This window comes from Peromyscus maniculatus, chromosome 13 (assembly GCF_049852395.1).
Source record: "Peromyscus maniculatus bairdii isolate BWxNUB_F1_BW_parent chromosome 13, HU_Pman_BW_mat_3.1, whole genome shotgun sequence".
NCBI classification, from domain to species: Eukaryota; Metazoa; Chordata; class Mammalia; order Rodentia; family Cricetidae; genus Peromyscus; species Peromyscus maniculatus.
In genome coordinates, this window is record NC_134864.1 from 48,898,751 (window position 1) to 48,921,869 (window position 23,119).

The window sequence follows — 23,119 nt, forward strand, 5'->3', positions numbered from 1 at the left end:
ACTGAATTATAAAAGTTTTTTTCATTTTTAAAATGAAGCTATGTTACAGAAGTCTGCATAAAATTAGTCATAGAACTGAACTAAGTCTGTGACTCAGTTCATGATGGCTCTCTCCTCGCAGGCAGGCCACTCAGGTAGGCAACAATGCAGAGTTGAATTGGGTGGGTTAGATAAGCACCGTGGCGTCTTCATAAGCTGAATGCAAAGGAAATGACTCCAAGCTACCACTCAGAGAAGGAAATAAAGGAGACATGTAAGTAGAGGGGCACCTACGTCATAATTAACACCACTGTGTGTTGTTGAAGTCATTCAATAGACTGAGAAACAGCAGCTCTAACTGTGTTGTTTTAGTTCACAGTACACTATTCTGATGCCTTTTATATAGATTTGTCTTTGACATGAGTGGAAACTTTATGAGTCAGACACTGAGATAAATTGCAATACAAGGTCTTGAAGCATGCTCTACCCAAAAGGAATTCATTAAATTATTTCATTGGTTAGTGGTGTGTGTGTGTGTGTGTGTGTGTGTGTGTGTGTGTGTGTGTGCGCGCGCGCACATGTGCATGTGATAGTGATTGTAAGTGCATGAGACTTGGAGTCAGTAGATTACATCTGAAAACCTACTCAACGACTTCAGGTAAATTGATTCACCTTGTGAGTCATTATAAAACACAGTGACAGTGGTAAAAACCTACTCCAGAATTTGCAGCGAGTCAATACTTGTAAACACCCCAGCAGAATACCTGCTCTGTAGTATGCATGCAGTAAATGTTTTCAGAACTGAAATGTCAAATTTGGCAAAACATGGAAGCTATGGGCCAGGAGCTGCAGACTTGGAGAAAGAACATTTGGTTGCTTCTCAAGAATTACATGCAATGATGAAAGGAAATTTTCTTAATGACCAAACATATCTTTAAAACAAACTTTTAATTTACCCCACATACCATCTGTAACATAGCAAACAACAGAACAGAAAAAGGCAAAAATGTGGTGTGGGTTAGCCTCAGTATAAACGAGCCCACACCGAATCAGCTTTCAAACACAAGGTCACTGACTGAGAAAACTTTTGACTTGTCATGGTTCACAAAAAAAAAAAAAAAAAGGAGAAGAAGAAGAAGAACAAGAGAAGAAGTTGGCTCATCACACAGGGGATGTTCAAAGGAAGAACAGAGTGGTTTTCTTTGCTCCTAGAATGAATCATAACTGTCAGAAATGCATCACTTTATTATGTCCAGTCCATTGATTTTCCAGTGTGTTCAAGAATTTGTCTTCCAGTGTACATTCTACAGTTGTTCCAGTACATAGACAAGATGAACACATAATGGAAGATCATTAAAATGAGAAAGATAAAAATCAGTGATTGCTTTAAAGGAAAACAATGCAAACTAAATGGTCTTTATCATATTCAGGGTGATATTTATGAGAGAAAGGTAGAGCCAAGCGTTCGAAACCTTCTCTATGCAAAAGAAGCAAAATAATAACCACAGAGAAATTATTAATTTCGGAAGGAGTAATGCCAACATAAGATAATAAACTACCCCAATAAATATCCTTTTATGCATGAATATTTATACTAGCCAGCTGGTGGAAACTGAAAACGTTTAAGCAACACCTTCTTCCAGAATTCCAGTCTTCCCACTTAGGTTATCTCTACCACCAGATCTGCCAATCTGCTGGAGTCACAAATGGTGACTCAGATACGCTCGATGTGTCCTTTGCATCCTTCTGTATCTAAGGTGAACGCCACTGGCCTGGAAGACTCCCCCACTGGAATATCATCTCCCTGCCTCCCATGACCTTCTCTAGTCTCCTCGGGGGTGGAGTGTGGCTGGCAGTCCTGCTCAGAATTACTCCAGACGTAGCCAGGCAGAGTCACATGGCTGTCGATCTGTCTGCTGGCATTCTTGGTGGGTTTGCCAGAGATGAGCACCAGGCGCGTGCTTGGCCCCATCTGTGACTGGCTGCTGGTGCTGTGAGTGATGGTGGTGATCACCGAGCCGTACCTGTGGCCGCCACAAGGTGGCGTTCTTTTCCAGTCGACGGACAGATTCCACCGAGTCCACATCTTCTTCATCTCAGCCTGGACCTACAGGGCAAGAAACACGCGGTGTGTCAGAAACCATAAAGGAGCCCCATGGCCCCCTCGCCCATGTTATGACCAGCTTTGCTTAGATTTCAGTAATGAGGTTCCTCTGTGTGCCAGGGATTCTACAGATCTGTGCCTTCTGTACACCTCAAAAAGACCTTCCCCATCAATGTTACTTTTAGTATTTAAATGAGACTGAAGTGCCGCCGATACAAACAACTGCCTTATCAAAAGGAAGAAAGGGAATTCCAGGTTTGAGGGGAAATAAAAGATGAACAGTAGCAGTGGGAAGCCCAGGACTCTTCATGTGACAAGTCCATCTAAATCCTGCGTGGAAGGAGACACAAGGTCTCACACACCCTAGAGATAACCTCAGCACTCTTGAAAGTGTTAGTCTGAGAAAACTTAAAGCTGCAGGGAAACTGCTGTTCACTCTAGCCAGCGTACCTGATAAAAGTCCCCCTAGCTCCTTCCTTCAAGCATTTGCCGCAAAGGACCCACAATTATACTGACGGGCAGAACTCCTCTCTAGGGCCCAACAGTCCATTAAGAGGCCGAGGCTTCTGCTGCCCTGTTACTGGGGGAGGATGGAGCCTGAACTTAGCTGGCCCAGCCTGCTAACCGCGACCCCTGCACCCCACCTAGCTCTGTGCTCTTTCGCTTCTGACTCTAGGCTCCCAAACACCAACCTCCCAAATTCTCCATTTAAAAGGCTCTCTGCCTAAATGAGAACAGAGCTCAGCTCTTCCCTCCCACGTCTCAGGAGCTGCTGAATAAACTCTGTTCTCAGCACTGGAAGGGCTGATGTCTGACACTACCCGAGGCAGAGGAAAGCCAAGGAAGGCACTCCCGCTTGCAACACAACTGCTATATGGTCAACCCGCAGGAGCAAACAGGAGGGAGGAAAATAAGGAAGGATAGAGAAGCGGGCTCCGCAGCTGCAGTCTGAGGTTGGACTCCACACTCGCTACCAAAGTGTCCTTCCTACTGACTCTTTCCCGAAAGCACCGGGGGAAGCAAAGACCCAGGGGAAGCAAAAAGCTTGTAAATTGGTGTCGCCTGAAGCCACACACTCATCTCTTCATCTGGGGTGAGGGGCGCGGGGGAGGGGCCCTGACGTACTTAGCCCTGCTGCAAATTAAGGTAAAAATAACACAGCAGTAAATCGGGATGGTGCATTGGTAAGTTGCCACTCAAGCTCCTTATGCAGACAGAGACCGACATCCCACAGAACCCAACGTGCTCAGAAGTCTCTGGTGAGCTACTGCAGGAACAAGGAAGGTCCTTGTCCTTCTGCGGCTTGGAGCAAGTTGGAAATTTGAGAGAAAAAGGAAGGCGCCAACCCACGCAACAGCAGGGCATGCCGAGAGCTCCAGAGTCACGTGCATCATCCACGTGATCACGTACCATGTGGTTACTTCTTTCTGGTGACTCCCCAATGGACTGAGACGGTACCGTCCTCAGCTTGTCATGAAAATCTTACCTGTTTTAATGGAATTTAATTTCTTTTCATTTAAATTCATTCTAAGGAAAGTAGTTGATGTGACCAAAAGTTTCAATGTTAACCAGAATTGATTTAGAACTAAGTAAAACAAGAATCGCCCTCTTTAGGAAAGAACTCAGGGTTGTGGGATCGGTCTCTTAGGGGTGAGCTCCCCTTGCTTCTGCCTTCCATCATGGGATGATGTAGCAAGAAGGCCCTGGTCAGGTGTGGCCACCTTGACACAGATCACTCCACTTTTAGACCTGTAAGAAGCAGATCTCTACTCTTTATAAATTACTAAGTTTCTTGTGTTCTGTCATAAAGACATAATGTGGATTAAAACAAAAATTAATTTGGCATTTATCTTCAGAGGTCCCTGGTGTCTTCAGACCTACCTCTCCGTTGCAGTAACAGTAGACAATAGACACGAAGAAACCCTGCAGAGAAAAAGAGGCTGTGAGCTCTCTGGCAAGTCATGAAGACCACAGCAGGAAAAATATCCTGTATCAAAATTCACCCACTGAAAAGCTGACTTTTGACGATTTCCTCAGAAAATTACACCAATTATTTTCTCCTAATATTTCCAAGTGTTTGTGTTTATGTTGCATTTGTTTGTGACCTTCTTCCCTGGGTTTCAGCCACACCGAACAACTGTGTGAAATACTCGGAGGTCCACGAAGAACCTATTGCTTTCATTTAAGTTACCACCCAAGGATCACATAAAACTCATCCCCTGCTTGGTAAAATATGTTTATACTTCTTAAATGCTAGCAGCTACCAACATAGAATATTATATGCTAAGAGCACAAAGGACCTTTTCTTCACTCTGAAATATCCATTGAGCTTGAACACTGGGCTAAGAGTGACTCAGCATGACAGAGTGAGATACAAACAGAACAGTTCTGGAAGAGCGAGACCTGGATAAAATAGAAGCCACCAGCCACAAGAGAAAAACCAGCCAATGAGGGTCTAATGGGTAAAATCAATGTTATAGGCAATAACAGAGCAGGTGTATTGGATGGGAGACTCAGCCAAGACCCTCTCTGGGGGTGATGTGGAAGCTGGTCAGAGTGAGGAGAGCAAGACATCAACTGGATGAATGGGGGAGGGGCGCATTCAGGGAAAAGAGCTGAGTGTGACGCTCCCACACCCATTCCCACCTCGACCCCCGCCCCAGGTCCCATGAGTTCTGTGGGAGATTCAGGGAGGGTTGGAAGGCTTCAGGCCACACAGGACTGTATGTGGCAGAAAATGACACTTGAGCTTGATACTGAGTACAACAGGAAACCTTTGGATATTCTTGGCAAGGAAGTAAATTTTACCATCAAAGGTAAAATTTTCAGTTGTTCAGGCTGCTGGGAACGGAAGGTCCCTGGCCATGTGACAGAGTCTATAGCCTTATTGTGGCTGTGGGGAGTTGGCATGTTGCTGATGTAGAGCTCAGATCGTCTTGGGCTATCCTCAGTTCCCTTAAGTGCCATTCATTGCCCACCTTGTAGCAGACCTACGTCATTTTAACCATCAGGTGGGGAAAAAAAGCCTCTAGAATGTATTGATTGAGCAAACCACTAACTCCCACAAACCAAGGGCTGAGAACACTTCCAGATTCCATCTGAAATCCAGAGTGGAGAGTTTGTGTCTTTGCCGTGGCTCACCTACACGATGTCCCCACCAACATTGGATAAACACACTCACAATTCCCTTTCATTCTGTGACTAGGAAACTTGTACATAATCACTTCCGTGAGGGCAGCTTCCATCTGCGCTCTCAGGCCATGCTCACTCCTGTCTGCCTCGAGCTCTCTGTTACTCCCTCTGGAATAAATAGGTCACTCCAGTCAAGGCGAAGGGAAGGGGCCCGGTGAAGACTGGTCCACTGAGAGGTTACAGTCATCCTCTTTACATTGGGATGAAGCGGATGCTTCCTGTGTTTTCACTCTCCCCTCCCCATCACCCTTTTCCTCCTTCTGTCTTCTTTCAATCACATTTACTTTGCACACACACCAAAAAAGATGGACTCTGCCCTGCAGCAGTGCCGTGTTCTCCAGCAATGTGCCCCGTTATCATGCTACCCTGGCTTGTCCCTGCGCCAAACAGCTCCAGACCGGTTCTCTCTGGGGTCTGAGCATTAACCTGACCCCTAGAAGGGAACACAACGAGAGCCGGAAAATAGTGTCCTCTTTCTGGCCCTCGGAAGACAGGTGCCTCGAACCGGAGCGAAGGGCAGAGAAAGGGGTCGAGGGAACCAATAAACACGGGTCGCGAGCCCCGAGCCACAGCGCTGCCGGTCACCTGGAAGGAGTTGAAGAAGAGCTCACAGTACATGCGGACCTCCCACCAGAGCCCGGAGAAGGAGTGCGGCTGGCAGACGAACACGATGTAGTGCACACCGAACACCAGCACCAGGACCAGCGTGGACTTAGCCAGCTTCCTGGAAGAAAACACAGGGCTTTCTGTTAACCGACCTCAGGTGGCTTCGGGAGAAGCAGCTTGCTGCAAAATGAGTCAGGGACTCCCCGGCTGCCACTGTGCCTTACTCTGCTTCCTCTGCTTGCTTGTGTTGTTTGTGGGTGTTGTCTTTGGATCGGTTGGGGTGTGTGTGTGTGTGTATGCTCTGTGTGTGTGTGCTCTGTACTTGTGGTGTGTATGTATTTGTGGTATATGTGTTTGTGGTGTGTGTGTGTGTTTGTGGTATGTGTGTGTACTTGTGGTCTGTGGGGGGGGCTGTGTTTGTGGTGTGTGTGTATTTGTGTGTTTGTGGTGTGTGTGTATTTGTGATGTATGTGTGTTTGTGGTGTGTGTGTGTGTAGTCTGTGCATGTGGTGTATGTGGATGTGTGTTTGTGGTATATTTGTTTGTGGTGTGTGTGTTTGTGGTGTGTATGTGTTTGTGCGTGTGTGGTCTGTGTTTGTGGTGTGTGTGTATTTGTGGCATATGTGTGGTGTGTGTGTGTTTGTGGTATGTGTGTGTACTTGTGGTCTGGGGGGGCTGTGTTTGTGGTGTGTGTGTATTTGTGGTGTATGTGTGTTTGTGGTGTGTGGTGTAGTTTGTGTATGTGGATGTGTGTTTGTGGTATATTTGTTTGTGGTGTGTGTGTTTGTGGTGTGTATGTGTTTGTGTGTGTGGTCTGTGTTTGTGGTGTATGTGTGATTGTGGGATATTCACGTGTAGTTGTGGTGTGTGAGTATGTGTGTGTGTGTGAGAGAGAGAGAGAGAGATCTATGAAATGTATGCACATGAGTACACGCGCTTAGGCCCCGACACTAGCATGCAGAAACTTGAGCAGGATGTTTGGTGTCTTTTTTTTTTTTTTTTTTTTTTTTTTGAGACAGAGTCTCTCTCGGAACCTGAAGGTCACCATTAAAGCATGGCCGACGAGCCAGTGAGCTCTCAGGACCTGCCCGTGTCTGCCCCTGATGCTGTGATTACAGGCATGTGCAACCATGCCCAGCCTTTACACGCGTGTTGGGGATTCAAACTCGGGTCCTCATGCTTACAGAGCGAGAGTCCTCCCCACTGAGTCCTCTCCCCAGGGCTGCCTCCTGTCACCTGATAGCAAGTCAGGTGGTCGGTTCTCACTTCCCGTAATCGGTATGCCCTCATCTCATGTCTGTTCTTCTTGATGATAGAATGCTGTTTTTATAGAGTCGTTAAATGGCCTTTGTTACCATCCTAAGTCATCTTTAACTTCTGTGTTAGAGGCTTAATGAAGCATTTCCTCCATCATACACCTGAGGTTCAGGGAACATCAGGGAAGCAAGGGCAGAAAATTGTCAGAACTGGAAGACCAGGAAGTCTGCTGCAAGACTGTGCCTTCCGTGTAGGACAGGGAGGCTGCGTGCGTGAAATCTCAACCATATGGCTGCCTAAAGATGACCAGAACAGTCCCAACACCAGTTGACATCCCAGCATGGATGGGGCAAATCCAATGAGGCCCCACCCCTGGATGAGGCGCTATAGGCAATTAATGGCTGCTGAGAAAGAGAAAAATCAGTCTTCCCCAGGGATGAGTCATCTGACTGGTTACCCAATACCAAGTGGTCAGCCCTAAAACCTTATGCACATGAGCAACAGTAAACTGATTCAGCAGGTTATATTTGTATATTTGTTTACTTGCAATAATAATTAAGAAATATTAATAATAATTAATAACAATAATAATTAAGGAAAAGGCTATGAATTTGAGATAGAGTGGAAGGCACATAGAAAGGAGAGGAAGGGGAGAATGACATAAATATAGTACATTTATATAAAATTTTGAATTTTAATTATTTTTTTAAATCAACTACTCTTGGGACACTTCACAATTCCTTATGAGCTACATGTGGTCAGTCCACCTTCTTATTCTGAATGTTCTGTCAAATACTCGGTTTCTAACTACCCATTGTTCTATTTAATTCTCTCCCTCTCCCCCCCCCCTCCATCTTGTTTTTTGTTTGGTAGGTAGGTTGGTTGGTTGATTGATTGGTTGGTTGCTTGCTTGCTTGCTTGGGATTTTTTTTTTTTTTTTTTTTTTTTTTTTTTGAGAAAGGGTCCCACTGAATGACCTTGGCTGGCCTAGAACTCACTAAGTAGAATAGCCTGACCTCAAACTCACAGGGATCTGTTCTCTCCCCCGGCTCTGGCTCTAGCTCTGGCTCTGGCTCTGGCTCTAGAATGCTGCAATTAAAGGCATGAGCCATCCCTGCCCTGCCCTGGCCTCATCCTAACGATCTTGTATATTTGAAGCAATCCTGAGTGTTCCAATGTGATGATGTGATATTTAGCTTTGGTGTCAGTTTGCCTAAGGATGGCATAGACAACTGGTAAAGCATTATTTTGATGTGTCTGAGAAGGTATTTCCAAAGGAGATATGTGCACAGTGGCCTACCCTCAGTGTGGGCAGGCACCACCGAGCACCTGGGGCTCACTAGTTAGTATTCAGAAAGAAGACAAGCACAGGCAGGCTCCAAGAGTTCAGAGCACCAGTCAGGTACAACAGATCTGCTGCTTATCAGCAATGCTACCTTGAATGAAATGGACGAATGTGGAGTTCTAAAACTGAAGGAACTGTAGGCCAGGCAAGGGAGGATTCAGATCAGTGGATGAAAAGCCCACGGGCTAAGGGGAAACTGTGAGTGAGGGGCAGGTAGCTGCTCAAAGGGATGGTTCTGACAGAACCAGAAGGCAGGGGAAAGGTCTACATGCTTCTTCTCTTCCGCAGCTGGAACACAGTTCTCCTGCCTTCAGCCTTCCAGGCCCTGTGGGCTCTGCATCTGGGATTTACGCCTGTAGGCTGCTGTTGGGTGTCCCTCTTGAGCTCAGGGTTACACCATTTGTTCCCTTGGTTGTAAGACTTTGGACTTTGTTCAACAGAGTCCTGCATCTGTGGCTTACTGAAGGCTTGTCACAGGCCTTCTCAGACTCCAGACTCACATGATCCAGTCGACCAAGAACTGTCTCCACATACCCACTTATCTGTAACTGCCTGTCCACCATAAATCTATCTATATCTGTACACCTGTGAACATTCTGTCAGCCCTATTGACTCTGTCCTGAGAAAACCCTGTCCAGTACAGACAGACTTAGTCTAAAATGGTCCCCACTGATTCCACCTCTTGCTACTTATGTCCTTGTCCATCTTCTCCCTGAGCGTGGTCAGGTTGGGGGATTTCTTCTAGTAGATTAAGGCAATCATAGAATGCCATTTCCATAACTGTGCTGCCTAGCATTCTAACTGCCACCTTCCTGTAGTGGGACATGCTGCCATGTGGGAGCTATTCTACTGAAAGGCTCATGTGGCAAGAAACAGTAGTACTTGGACATCAGCTGACAAGCACCCAAATCTCCCAGTAGTCACACGCACTCAGATGGAGTCTCCCCCGTCCAACTTTCCCATGATGTCACCACCCTGACTGGCATTTCAGTTGCAGCCTGGTGACAGCCAAGCAGGGGAGGGGCACACAGATTCTTGACCTACAGAGAAGGAAATGGAAAGTGTGCTGCGTTAAGACACTAAGTGTGTAGCAATTCATCTGTCACCAGTACACCAAGTGTGCCATTGTCCAGTTTGGGGTTACTTTTGTTTGGTTTGCACTCTTGATCCAAGAAATTGCCAAATGTGACCTATTTCTTACTCATTTCTCAAATTTCCCCCTTTGTGAATCATTGACACACAAGAATCTTGAACAACTTAGCTTTCTATCCTTACCTCTGGTTGCATTATTTATTTATTATTTTCCCTTCTTGGAAACAAGCTGTGTGTGAATGAACCAAGATCTCACTAGTCTAATGTAGTGGGTAGCCATTCCAGCTTGGATCTGGAAGTTCCAACCCCCATTGAGACTCTGGCAACTGTCAGACCTATGAGGCGGGGCGAGGGGAGGCGCCTGGAGGAGCTGGATGGGCCAGCGCTCTCTCTGTGCGCTCTCTCTGTGCTGGGACGCTGAACAGTGAAGGTGGACTGTGCAGAGCTCTGGAGAACACTGCTGGATTGCAATACACCTTCCCCAGAACCTGCGACCTACCTTTCACTTAATTTGTGAGTTATGCCATTAAATAAATATCCTTTTAACTATGTGGAGTAGCCAAAATAATTTCTCCAATAGTCTAAGACTAAAAAGAGCTAGATTCAGAATCAAGGCTTGATGTTTTCTACCTATGGGATGCTGACTCATTTATCTAGTCTCAGAAACAGGGGAGCAGGGTCCACAAGCCTGTCATGGCTCTAATATTTCAAAGCTGTCTTGCAGTCATCACTGTCGCTAACACACGATCCATCATAGCCCGCTTTCTGGAGGGCCCACAGGTTCGCATGGAGGTGCCTAACTCAGATGTCTGGAGCTGGCTGCCTCCTTCACCGTCCACAGTGTCTCAGCAGTGTCAGAAACATCTGCTCCCTTGGCACTGTTCAGTGGCCTACCCCTCACTCAGTTTCCCCTGTAGACTACAGGCGTTTCATCCGCTGCTCTGAGTTCTCACTTGCCTTGCCTCCAGCTTCAACCTTAGAAGTCCACATTAGTCCATTCCATTCAGGAGAGCATTGCTGATAAGCAGTGGGTCTCTTGGACCTGACTAACACTCTCAGCTCTCAGAGCCTGCCTGGACTTGTCCTCCTTCTGAATGCTGAGTAGTGAGCCGAGTCCCTGTGGCTTTAAGACTAGAAAGGATGCTGTGAACACCTAGGCATTTAGTACGGTCTAGTTAGACTCAGGAATTACATTAACTACACTTGCACAGCCTTGAAACTCTTGTCTAACATCTCTCTGAAAAAAAAAATTACATCCTGTTTTTAAGATGCAGTGTAAATCCCCCTGGAGAGTGCTCTCAAAATCAAGCTAACTTTGCTCCTACTTTTGGAGCTAGGAACCAAAAACTAAGTTCAACCAAAAAAATTAAATTAGAGCAATGGATTATAAAATAGTCACAAATGCAAAAGTTTTGTCGCCATTCAGTTTAATGCAAACTAGAGCAAAATTGCATTAGGTAATGAAATCTATTTGAAATCCCGCTAGCTCTGTCCTTCGAGTTCCCTCTTCTTGTCTATGACTAAGCTGTTTTACAGTTCTGTAGGGATAAGGGATCATCTACAGAAACAGTAACTGAGTTCATCTCTAGTTTGTTGTATAACAAAGGACCACAAAGTCCCTGCCTTAAATGATATTCATTTCGTTACAATGCAGTGCTGCAAGTACAGATCAACACAGTTAGGTCTTATACTTGAGTCTCTCAAAACTGAACTCAAGGTTTCAGCTAGGGCTGGGTTCACACCTGGACCGAGGGTTCTCTTGTCAACTCATTCAGATTTCAAAAGACCTCCACTGTATTTGTAGGGTTGCCTTCTGGCTCTCAGCCAAGAGTCCCTTGGATCTTACAGGCTGCCTCTAGGTCCAAACCACAGGCTTCCAGGATGTAGTCCGTGTAATATATCCTAAGATTGACTAGCCCACTTTCTTTGTCATATAACAGAACCTGATCAAGGAGAGAGCAACAAAGTCATCACAGATCTTGCCCACATTCAAGGTCCGGGTGACAGAGCAGGTATTACACATGGCACATACAGGATAGTGAAGGCTAGAGATCCTAGGGGGCATCATAGATATCTTTCTACAATACAAGTTATTCCCAGCCACTGAAATACAAATTGTATCTAGAAGATTATAGATGCCTCTGACTGTAGCTCTGTAAGTAATAACGAGTTTTGCAGTTTGCATCCATTTATCAATTCATTCTAGCATGCATTTCCTAACTATATGTTCTCTTTTGGACCAGGTGAAATGTTTCATCACCTCCTTCATTAACTGTGGAATTAAATAAAATGTTTGAACTGTGTTCATGTTTATATATTAGCCATGATTACATCCTCATTTAGAATTTATCCTGCAGAGCATATGACTAGCAAATGTACATATAGGTCTATTCATAGCAGATTGAGCACAAGCAGCTCTGGGCATTGATGTTTATTAGTGTCCATATGGTCAGTCACACACACTCTATGGCTTTATAGCTTAGCCTTCTACAAAGATACAGATGTCTAATGAGATGATCTGGGCATGCAGATATTGATATGGGTCTTCTGGCTTGCTAGGAGTATGGTGATGATTCCAGGTACAAGAAAAATGCAAAGAAGTCAAGTATTTGCAGGACATGGTGTCCCATTTAGAAAACAGATGCCCAGTTCTCACAGTATCTAGCCCGCATCATTCTCCAGGTAAATTCACACAGAAAAATCTCTAATATCCTTTGGTAAATCATGTTTAGATTTAAAAAAAAAAAAAAAAGGACAGGCTCAGGGATCCTGTTTATCCTAAGCCTTTCTTGATCCCTCCTGGCCTTAAATGAAGCTTTCTCTCATGTCTATGCAAGTAGAGCTTTTATCTTATTTTTATTTTAAATTTATTTATTTGTAAATGGAGTTTTGTATATGCATTTCTGCGTGTACTTTCCTCACTTCAAGAAAAATATTCTAGAAGATCTCAGGCACTTTCTCTCTTTTCCTCACTTCCTCTCTCCCTCCTTCTAAGAGGGAAATGTAACAAATGAAACTGTTATCTATTTTGCACCATGCTACTATAGCATCCTGCAGTTCCCTCGTTTCTTGTAAGCAAAACCTCATATCTAACGACATATTTGACATCAGACTGAATGACAAGTTCAGTCAGAAGAAATATTCAAGTGTTCTCTTTCTTGAACTCTTTCACGCGCTATATTTTCCAAGTTCTGACAACTCCTCTTGCTTGTTAACATAAATTAGAATAAGGCACAAAAGACCAATTATTGGATATTGATTTGTTTAGTGATTTACTTAAAGCACCTGTGTCTACTGCCTATTTTCCAAGCATGACTTCACTTGCTATCTGGAACAGAATGACCTGAAGGAACAGATGAAACAGTGGGTCATTCTCTTAACAACCTGCTGACTGCCACATATGCTACTAGAAAATCTCACTTGCTTGCCCACCCCACCTTGTGGTTTTTAAGGTAGAAAATGAGAATACCAGTTGGACCTGGGATCAAAGCCTTTCTGGAACTGTCCTGGCTTTGGTCCTCAAATGACATCTCTCTTCCATTCTCCTTGGCATCAGAGTGCTTATACCAGAAAGATTCTGGCTACATTTCTGGAGGCCCCAGTGAGATCTCCTTCACCAAGACCCCAGTTAGTCCAGAGAGGCTGCTTCTCCAGGGCCTCTCAGTACACTGAAGGTCTCTGGAACTAGGAAGCATGTGCCCACAATGGAATTCTGGGGTTCTTGAAAGATTTGCCTGACACTGCACAGGAAATTACTTAAAGTTGAGGGTGTCAAGTTGTGGACAACCCCACACCCACTCCAAGGCTGTTGTGAACCATGAGAGCTGACCAAGACAAGGCTCTGAAATTGGGTGTTTTGAAACAACCTCAGGATGAATACAACAGCTTGGCTCCTACTCTGCCTCTTGATGTCCTTCCTGGTCCTGTGGATGTGCATCCATGGAGTCCTGACTCAGCCTCTCTGATCCTGTCACATAAATTAGTCTGAAGGGCAGCCTTGTTCCATGGCAAATCCAATCAATATAACTCATCAATGTAACAAATACCATCTACACCCCTGAAAGGGTTCTGCCATTGTTTGAAGCTGTAAATGTGAAGCCTGGATTGCCTCGGACAACTCAAGATGTTAGAGATGCCAGAGTTGTGGGAAAACTGATAACAGGGAGTAGAACCAGCCCAAAAGAAAGAAGTACGTTGCACTCAAAAAAGCTAAAGGAAGTTGGAGATCTGAAGGGCATTTTGACATCAAATGTGGAGATGCAGAGTTTGGAGTTCGCCCAGCTGGTTTTTGGTCTTGCTTTGGTCCAGTATTTCCTCACTATGCTCCCTTTCCTCCCTTTTGGAATGGTATTGTACATCCTTTGCCATTGTATGTTGTAAGTATGGGCTCTGCTTTTTAACTTTGATTTTATACGGGCTTACAGTTAAGAGATTGCCATGAGTCTCCAAAGAGACTTTGGATTTTTTAAACAGGGTTGAGACTGTTAAAGACTATGAGGACTTTTGAAGTTAGACTAAATGCATTTTGCATTATGTTATGGCTACAAGCCCATGGGGGCCAGGGAGTGGAATGTAGTGATTTAAATAAGAATGGCCCCCATAGACTCTTAGAGAGTGGCATTATTGGAGTAGGTGTGGCCTTGTTGGAGTAGGTGTGGCCTTGTTAGAAGAAGTATTGGAGAGTGGGCTTTGAGGTTTCAGAAGCTCAAGCCAGGCCCAGGGGCTCACTATCTCTTCCTGCTGCCTGTGGATCCAGATGTTGAACTCTCAGCTACCTCTCTACCATATCTGCCTACATACCTCCATGCTTCCCACCATGACAAAAATTGACTAAATCTCTGAAGGGTAAGTCAGCCCCAATTAAATGTTTTCCTTTAGAAGAGTTGCCATGGTCACAGTGTCTCTTCACAGCAACAGAACACTGGCAAAGACATACATTTAAGTAGTTTACTCCCAAGTTAGGACTAACACTGAGACAAGAACACAAATCTCATCTTCCCAAGTCTGCTTCAGAAGTAAGGCTTGATAATCTGGGGTTTCTGAAACAGAGCACTGAACCGAAAATACAAATAGGCAACCTACATTCAGAACTAAAAATCTACACCATTTACAAATAACATCACACCTTTTTCACTTAATGAAGAAGAAAGAAAGGTCATTTAAATCCCACCCCCCACTACGCCACCATTCTGAGCCTGTGTCTTCACTGATGGACAGTTACATGAGACAAGCTATGTTAGTACAGCATAGACCTTTGTCTATAGATTCTTGGCACAAGAACACCATAACTCATGGAACATAGTTGGAGTTGGAAGCTGCAGGTTTGTTCACATTGTGCATCCTAAGAGAGTCCCAGCCATCTCTGCAGTCTTTGCTGCTGGACAGAAAAGGCTGACTAGATGTTAGAGGAGAAGGAATCAGCAAAGAACTTGGAGAATGTTTGTGAAATAAAATCAAAATGCTGTGCATGATTCGTTCCTTCCTGTGTCTGAGACAGTACTTCATAGCCAACTGGGGCAGAAGTTGTTACCCCTCTAAGGGATAGAAAACCTAGTCCACATCTACGTGATGACTAGATATATTAGTTCAATTGGATAGAGGCCATTATTATTCAGAATTACCAAAATGACCACAGGAAGGAATGGGTACTCCCTTGAAATGAATCAATAGTGATTAGGAAGAGTCAGTTTGTCCTTTTCTTCATGAAAGACAAAGAAAAGGAAGCCCTCCAACCAGTGCACTTGAAATATTCTTAAAATTTGTATTTGGTAGGCATCAATTCACCAAAGGATTGGATGTAATGCAACAAATGCACCTGCTTGGTTCTTTTCACAAGGACATATTTTTAAATGCAGACAGTTGTCTGAGATAATCGCCAAGAGATTTTTGTGTGAATTCATATAATTTATAGAAAATTAACAACCTGCTAAGAGGCAGAAATACACAGAGAATCCAGGCACAGTAAGAAAGTTTGGGAAATTCATATCTTGACTATAGACACTTTCTTCCAACAAATCATATAAGTTGAATGAATCAAAACACACATCCATAGAGTAAAATCCCTTACATTTCAGACTAGCTGGTGTTTGTTCTTTAAACAGCAAACAGAACGTTTCCTCTGATGGGGACACCTCTGGATTACCTGTACTGCTTCCTCATGTCATGGCCAACTGCATTGGTCTCCCAAATTTTGGTAGCGAGAACTCTAACTGTATTCAGGAACAGAATAAAATTCAGCTGAAAGACAAAAGAAGGTGACATCACAAAAAAAAATTAAGCCACTCTTCAAGACATTTATAGAAATTTAGAAATTTGGACTTCTTTGTATTGAGACTAAGAATTAGCCACTCCATACATTGGAATACAGAACCTGAGATAAGACAGTAAACGCTACTGATTCTCAATTTTCCCTCATTCAAAAAAGAAAATAAAAATGAAATTTTTAACGGCATGAGAAACTAGAGATATCAAAGAATAATCTACCAGGATCCAATTTCCAAAGATCAGATGAAGCCCGTGGTAGGGCGGCAGGATAAAATTAAGTTATTGTATACGTGGGACTCTAAAAAAATGAATTAATAACTGGCTTCTGCCTCTGTGTTAAGGAGAAGGAATAATAGAATTGTTCAGAGAATAATACTCTTTCCTATGATGTGCAAAATGTACTGGGAGATGGGCGTTAAGCATATTTTATAGGCAAGATGCTGTATAAGAAAAGACTCCTGGTATAGAAAGTTGTATTGAATTTGAAAAGTAATAATTGTGGAGAACCACTGGAGAGGATTGGGTTCTGTCTTTGAAAAAGGGATATAGCAGAGAGTTGGTGTGATGAACCCTTTGTGTAAGAGGGAGGTGCTTCTGGACTAATGGTTTGTGGCCGCCATTTCTTGAACACTCTCTAAGCCCTACATGAATTTGATATATTTTTATTGAGTACAATTATTAAGGACCTAAAATTTTCCAACTCAAAGAGGTTTGACCTGGGATACCCAGCTATTATCTGGAATCTGCATATGCATAGTTCCGTGACAAAACAAAAAATTGAATTGATTCAAAATGGATCAAAGACCTCCATTTTAAGTCTGAAATTCTACTTCTAGATAAAAAACATTGGAAATGGTCTTCAAAAAAAATGGGGTCAGCAAGAACTTTCTAAGCAGAACTTTATGAGCACAAGAATCAGCCTGGAGACTCAATTGGTGTGGCTCCAGGAAACTAAAAAGTGTGTGCATAGCAAAGGAAACATTGGCATAGCACACAGGCCACAGATGAGAGAAAATATTTACAAACTACACCTCAGACACAGAGAACTGCAAAAATGAAACGCTAAGGAAATAAAACTGCCCATGATCAACAAACAGGCTAACAATAAATGCTGGAGAGGATGTGGAGGAACAGGAACGTTCATTCACTGCTGGTAGTGGGAGGTGAAAATTAATACAGCCAGTAGGGAAATAGATTTGGAGTTTTCTCAAAAAAAAAATTAAAAATAGAACTATCATATATGCCCCAGCTATTCCATGCCTGTGCATGCACCAAGAGAATTCCATACCCACCACAGATATGTCTCACTCCCCATGCTTATTGCTGCTGTATTCATTATAACAAAGAAGTGGAAGCAATCTAAATGCTGGAAGCAACATCAACAAATGAATGGATGTTGACAATCCGGTACATATAGAAAATGGAATATTATTGAGCTCTGAAGAAAAATGAAATCACAAAACTTGCAGGGAAAATCGTAGTCTTAGAATGTATAGTGTTAAGTGAGGCAGCATAATCTCAGAATGAAAAAAAAAAAAAAGCATGTTCTCCCAAATCATACATATAATGTATTCATGTATATATGTAAGCAAATGCATATGTAGGAATACTATAACATTTTAAAAGAAGAACAAGAAAGGGCAATAAAACAAAGCCAAAATGCATACTAATGAGTTCTCATAATATAATATACTTTGTATAAGTCCTTTGAACACACTCTCATGTGTAACACATTCTCAGTGCAGACTAGATCCTTAATGGGCAGTGTCCAGATGTGAGTGGTTCCATGAGGGACTGTTATCTTCCTGGGAGACCTGAATTTTAAGTTACATTTTTCACTGTTTAAATATTCCTGTAGGGAGTAGCTCTTTGCAAGCACTGCTTAACTCCTAAACCCTCTTTGTAGTGGGGGTGGACACCAAGAATCTCAGCTTCAAAATAGTAGAGTGAAAAGACTGTTGAGGAAAGGAGTCCCAAGAGCAGGCAAAAGAGTCAGAAGTACACCTGCTCCCACCATTACAAGTCTCACAAAGACAGCAAGCCGACAACCATAACATATATGCAGAGGACCTGGTGCAGACCCATGCAGGTCCTGTGCTTGCTACTTCAGTCTCTGTGAGCCATTTTTACCCTGCTTAGTTGATACAGTGGGCCATGTTCTCCTAATGTTCTCCATCCCCTCTGACCCCTACAATCTTTCCTGCCCCACTTTCTCAGAGTTGTAGTAGATAGAGCTAAGCGATATTATAGAATGGCAATAAAGAAATAGATCATCAAAACTCAAATCTTTGAGCAACCCACAGCTGGCATTTAAAAAAGAACCAAAGAACTAAAATAAGAAATCAGAGCCGGCCACTCACTGACACATTTGAATTTGTATGCTTGTTTTTCTGCAGGCTGTAGTTCATTTTCCGAGAACTCTTCAAAAATAAGCCACAGGATGAAAGAATGTGCAAGGTGGGAACCATTTAGAAGATGTTTTCCTGATGGTAATTTGACAATGCTAGTGTGGAGATCTTCACATTTAAATAACCCTGCATAAATCGATGCAGCGGAGAGAGCTTGAAGAGTTTACAGTTTACATTATACACAGTGTTAAGAATTAGAAAAATGCGGATCAGGAGCTAGTACTTCTTCAGAGTCATTTTTATTGGCCTGTCTTCACAATTTTCTAGACATTTACAGCATCATTGTGCTATGTACCGAGCTCTGTGTATTTGACATGGATGACTAATGGTGTACTTTAAGAGAAGTATGTTTAATACAAAGTTCAGATTTTCAGGGTTTTTTTTTTCCTTCTCATGAATGTTTTGTTCTACACAACTGTAAAAAGATTCCTCAAAGAATTCTGACATAGGAACAAGATGATAACTCTCATAAAATTCTTAGGAAAATCTTAAAAGATGAATTTTTAAAATGTCGTATCCATTGCTCTTTAAAATATGAAGAGGAGTTAAACAGGTATAATCTACTCTCTGTTGTTAGGTTAATAATTCATCTCTTCCCAACTATTACCACAGGAAGGTCAACCTCCAAAATCAAGAAATGGGAATGAGAAGGAAATTGGCAAAGGAGGGATTTTTTAATGAATGTCTATTTATTAAAAACAAAGAACAAGCAAATAAACAAAAAACAAAAGCAAAACAAAATAACAACAAGAAGAACCCCACAATATTTACAAACCTACAAGCAACCTATTGCATTTTTGCTTCAGACTAGGAAAAGTAGCTGCATTCTTTTGCCTAATAGAGCCCTGTCACTTGAAATAACTCATCGTCTTTAGAAAGTAAAGAAAATCTCCAAATTAGAACATTCACAGTTCATCACCCATGTAACATACTCACAAAACCCAACGAACACTTTCTAACAATGAAGTGTGGAAGTTTATATACAAAATAATATATAATTGGACATTCACATTTTTTCTTCAAATTAACAGTTTGTTTCTTAATTCCAACAGGCTTTTTTTATTCATTTTACATACCAACCACAGATTCCCTCTCATCTCTCCTTCTGCTCCCTGCCACCTTCCCCCCATCCCCAAAGGAGGGATTTATATAGATAAAATTTAGTATGTAACTTTGACAGAATTGCAAATACCAAATTGATTTTTTTCTTAGAGAAAAATCTGCCTTCCAGAAGTCTTCCTTAAATTTCTCAAAAACAACACTACAAATAAAATTCAGTCTCTAATATATATTATAGAAGCTGTCTGTGAGTTACAGACTAACAAGAAATGAACTATGCATTTTCTATTTATATTTATTATAGAATCAAATTGTAGTATTAGAATGAGGAGTTTATTACTTACTGTTTAAAAGCTCAGTAATTTATACCAATATACCTATACATTAGGTAAAAAATTCCTCATGTTCAACATATTAAGAAATAAGCCAATCTGTGGTGTGAATGGATGGGCTGCATTTAGAGGGTCTCTGAGGGGAATAAATGCATATAGCATTTGACTTTGATGCAGACAAGTGTTGCAGAAAAAGGTGAAGGTTAAGGTCAGGGGTAACCAAACAGAACCCTTCTTGGCACTGACAGCTGGGCCGGAGATGTATCTTGGGTTTATTTGCTAAGTGGACTTGTTGAAGAACCCTGTAAATAGTGGAGATTGCCCCACTGAGGGACAGGAGGCTGAGGGCCAGTGCTGTCTCTGAAGATCTGAAGATACTGTTCAGGTTGCTCAGTGCAAGTTCCCGGAACAAAGGACAGGATATCTGAAGCCAACTCCAAGTCTTATATTCACCCAGGATGAATGTTATGGGCTTCATCAGGGATGAGAAGGATGAAGGAGGAGAAGAAAAAAGTTCACATCAGTTGAGCCCCTCCTGTGGAAGGAAAACTCAGAACTGAGGGGAGGGAGGAAGGCAGCCACTCCAGAGTGTGTCCAAAGGCACAAACTGGGGTAGACAAATGAAGCTTTATCTGGAAAGAGAAGGGAGAAGAAAGAAAAGGGAGAGAAGGATGGATTCTGGAAGAAGTTTCTATTCACCCAGTGACATCCATCAATAAATTAGTTACATGTTTACAATTATATGCATTGGTTACATTTACTTTTCTTGCTACCTTTAAAAAAAAAGGTTCACTCATTAAAGGTGGGAATATACCTTTAATCGCAGGCAGAGGGAGACAGATATCTGTGAGTTTGAGGCCAGCTTGGTCTACATAGTGAGTTGCAGGACAGTATTACAAAGAGAGATGCTATCTCTCTCCATAAAAGAGGCAGCACATTGTACAGAGACATACATGAAGGCTTCACGTGATTGCCAAAGAAATCATTTAATGAATGGAATGTGTGAGATTGAGTCCCAGAAAGCAACAAAAAGCACAGGCTGCGAGTCACAAGTTGCCACAACTTTGACCTTCCTTAGAATACAACAACAGCATGGGTTATGGTTTCTCCCTTAGGTCCTTAGGTCTAACCAGCAACAAGAGCAGGGTATCTCATTTAAAAAGTGAAGGACTTTCAAAATACCATAACTAATGATGCCAGAGTTGAACACGACTGAGTTGGAGGTCCACCGACCTCTCTAGGACAGGCATCAGCTCTTCCATATAAATTCACCTAATCTGGCCACATGATGTCTCCAGAATTTTCTATTGCCTTTTCAATAAATAAAACTCACATCTCAGGCTGAGCATGTAGCTCAGTTGGTAGAGTGCTCAAATAACATCCACAAAGCCCTGGGTTTGGTTCCCAGCACCACAAAAGGTGTGTGTGGGGGGGGGGGGGCGGGAATCAAGATGGCTCAGTAACAAAGGTATTTGCTGCCAAGCCTGATTATCTGAGCTCAGTTTCCAGAATCCACATGGTAGACAGAACCAGCCCCACTTGTCTTCTGACCTCCACACAAGCACAGCATGTGTGCACACCTGCCTGCCTTCCATACAAATAAATACATAAATAAAATCTAGGGGTTTTTAAAAAAAAAAAAATGAAGATGGGTGTGGCGATGCATATCTGTAATCTCAACACTCAAGAGGTAGAAGTGGGGCTATGGTGAGGTCAGGGCTATGGTCAGCTACAGTGAGTTCAAGGCCAGCATGGGGCGGGGGTGGGGAACCCACACAACTCCAATCTCTTAACTTCCCTTAAATCTCTCCACATGTCACCTCACTTTCATGGAAAACTGCAACATGGGTTAGCTCAGTCATTACTCCACCCACCTGCCAACTGACCTCTTATGTGGTCTGCAGCTCTGCCTTCATTCCTGGCACAGAAAACACACCCCATTCATGTATACCTCCTGTGGAGAGACACTTAAAGCAAATATCATCTAGTTCTCATTTACTTTCCCCTCACCTGTGAATCCAGGGTCTCAGATTTCTAGAGATACCCGAGGCACTCTCTACCCAACCAGGAGCATCCTCAAAGCCATCTCCAAGGGCCCCATAGCAGTCTGCTCAACCTCTCAATCAATCAGTACGTCTCTAGGTATGGTTTTAATTCTTTTCCACTGTCCTTAAACTCAGGTCTTAGTGTCTCAGGGGAGCCCCAGCTTATTGAGCACATACTGAATCTGCCCATTGGGTCTTCATTGATTCTTCCAGGCCTGACTGGCCCTGCCTGCTGCTTTCCTTGCTCTTCCAACGGGGCATCCCTGTACTTTCTGATGAGGCTCTGGAAGCCGCAGCATCTAAACATATGTCCTCCTCCGGTTTGCTTGTTGGTTTTCACTTTTTGAGACAGAATCTCGGGTATCTCAAACTGGTCTAAAATTCTCCTTGTAGCCCAGTGAGAATGACCTTGAACTTTGCACCTCCTGCTTCAACCTGGGGAGTGCTAGAATTACCAGTAAGCACCATTTCTATGCTTGGTTTATCTATTGTTAATTAAAACATATTCCTCTTGTATTCCAGTGCCCTATAGGAGAATTTGAAAGTCATACTCATCAACATAAAGACAGTGGGCTTAATAACCAACTGTCACTTTTGGGGGTGCTTGTTTTCATAAAAGGCATTATTTTCTAATGACTGGCTGACTCTCTTCAAGATTTCAATGTGGGAAAACAAAGCATAATAGGACAATGCTCAGTTATCAGTCCCACCCTTTCAAAATCAATTTAATGCTTCCGCATTTGTGCTGAAGTCAGTTTTCATCTGGAAACCTAGGTTCTCTTACATATGTCTGACTGCCCAGAATCCTTTATTGCCTTAAACATAGTTTGCTCTGTGTGTCACTGAGAAATTCTGATCCCATTCTACCTGATTCTACTCTCAGAAATATAAGCATTCCAAAGAGAAGCCACACATTCTAAACAGAAGTTACAACAGCCAAAGCCAGAATTAGGCTAGGGACCCAATTTGGATTGAAAATTCTGTGCTACATTTATTTGTGATTGTACACAGGGAGCATGTCTGTTTGCATAATGCTGTGGCACAATTGGATGAAAGGCCATAAAGAAAAGAAACCTGATACTGTAAAGGAAATTATATTTTTAAGGTATAAATATACCTATTGAAATGGAAAATAGTTTTTTACAAAAATTGTTCAAGATAGAATTTGGCATGTTTTTTGAGTGAAATAAACAGGGTCAAAACACAGGTTGTGCTCTTTTCTGTCCCACTGATGTACGACCTTTACCTTTATCTACACAGCTGTAGTTTGGCTCCCTAGACAGAAAACGATCTGGTGAAAAAGACCTGGAATTTCTACAGTTGTGTGTGCTTTTCCTTGTTTTGCCTTTCTTCCGTCCCAGTCCCCAAGGACATCTACTTTGTACAGGTGGTTGGTTCTTTCAACTACTATTGATCCACTGGCCACTGTGTTCCAG

General features: G+C 42.8%; 1 protein-coding gene across 1 annotated transcript in view; it reads right to left on the reverse strand.

Moving 5' to 3' along the window:
* Positions 1–1,206: 1,206 nt before the first annotated feature.
* The window catches only part of Pth2r (parathyroid hormone 2 receptor), a 67,623-nt gene continuing 45,710 nt past the window's right edge, over positions 1,207–23,119 (reverse strand). The window contains exons 10-13 of the mRNA XM_006974976.4: positions 15,718–15,812; positions 5,861–5,999; positions 3,965–4,006; positions 1,207–2,086 (exon numbers count right to left, since the gene is read on the reverse strand). Coding sequence (XP_006975038.1) covers positions 1,694–2,086; positions 3,965–4,006; positions 5,861–5,999; positions 15,718–15,812 — 669 coding nt within the window. The 3' untranslated portion in view covers positions 1,207–1,693. The remainder of the gene's footprint in view (positions 2,087–3,964; positions 4,007–5,860; positions 6,000–15,717; positions 15,813–23,119) is intronic.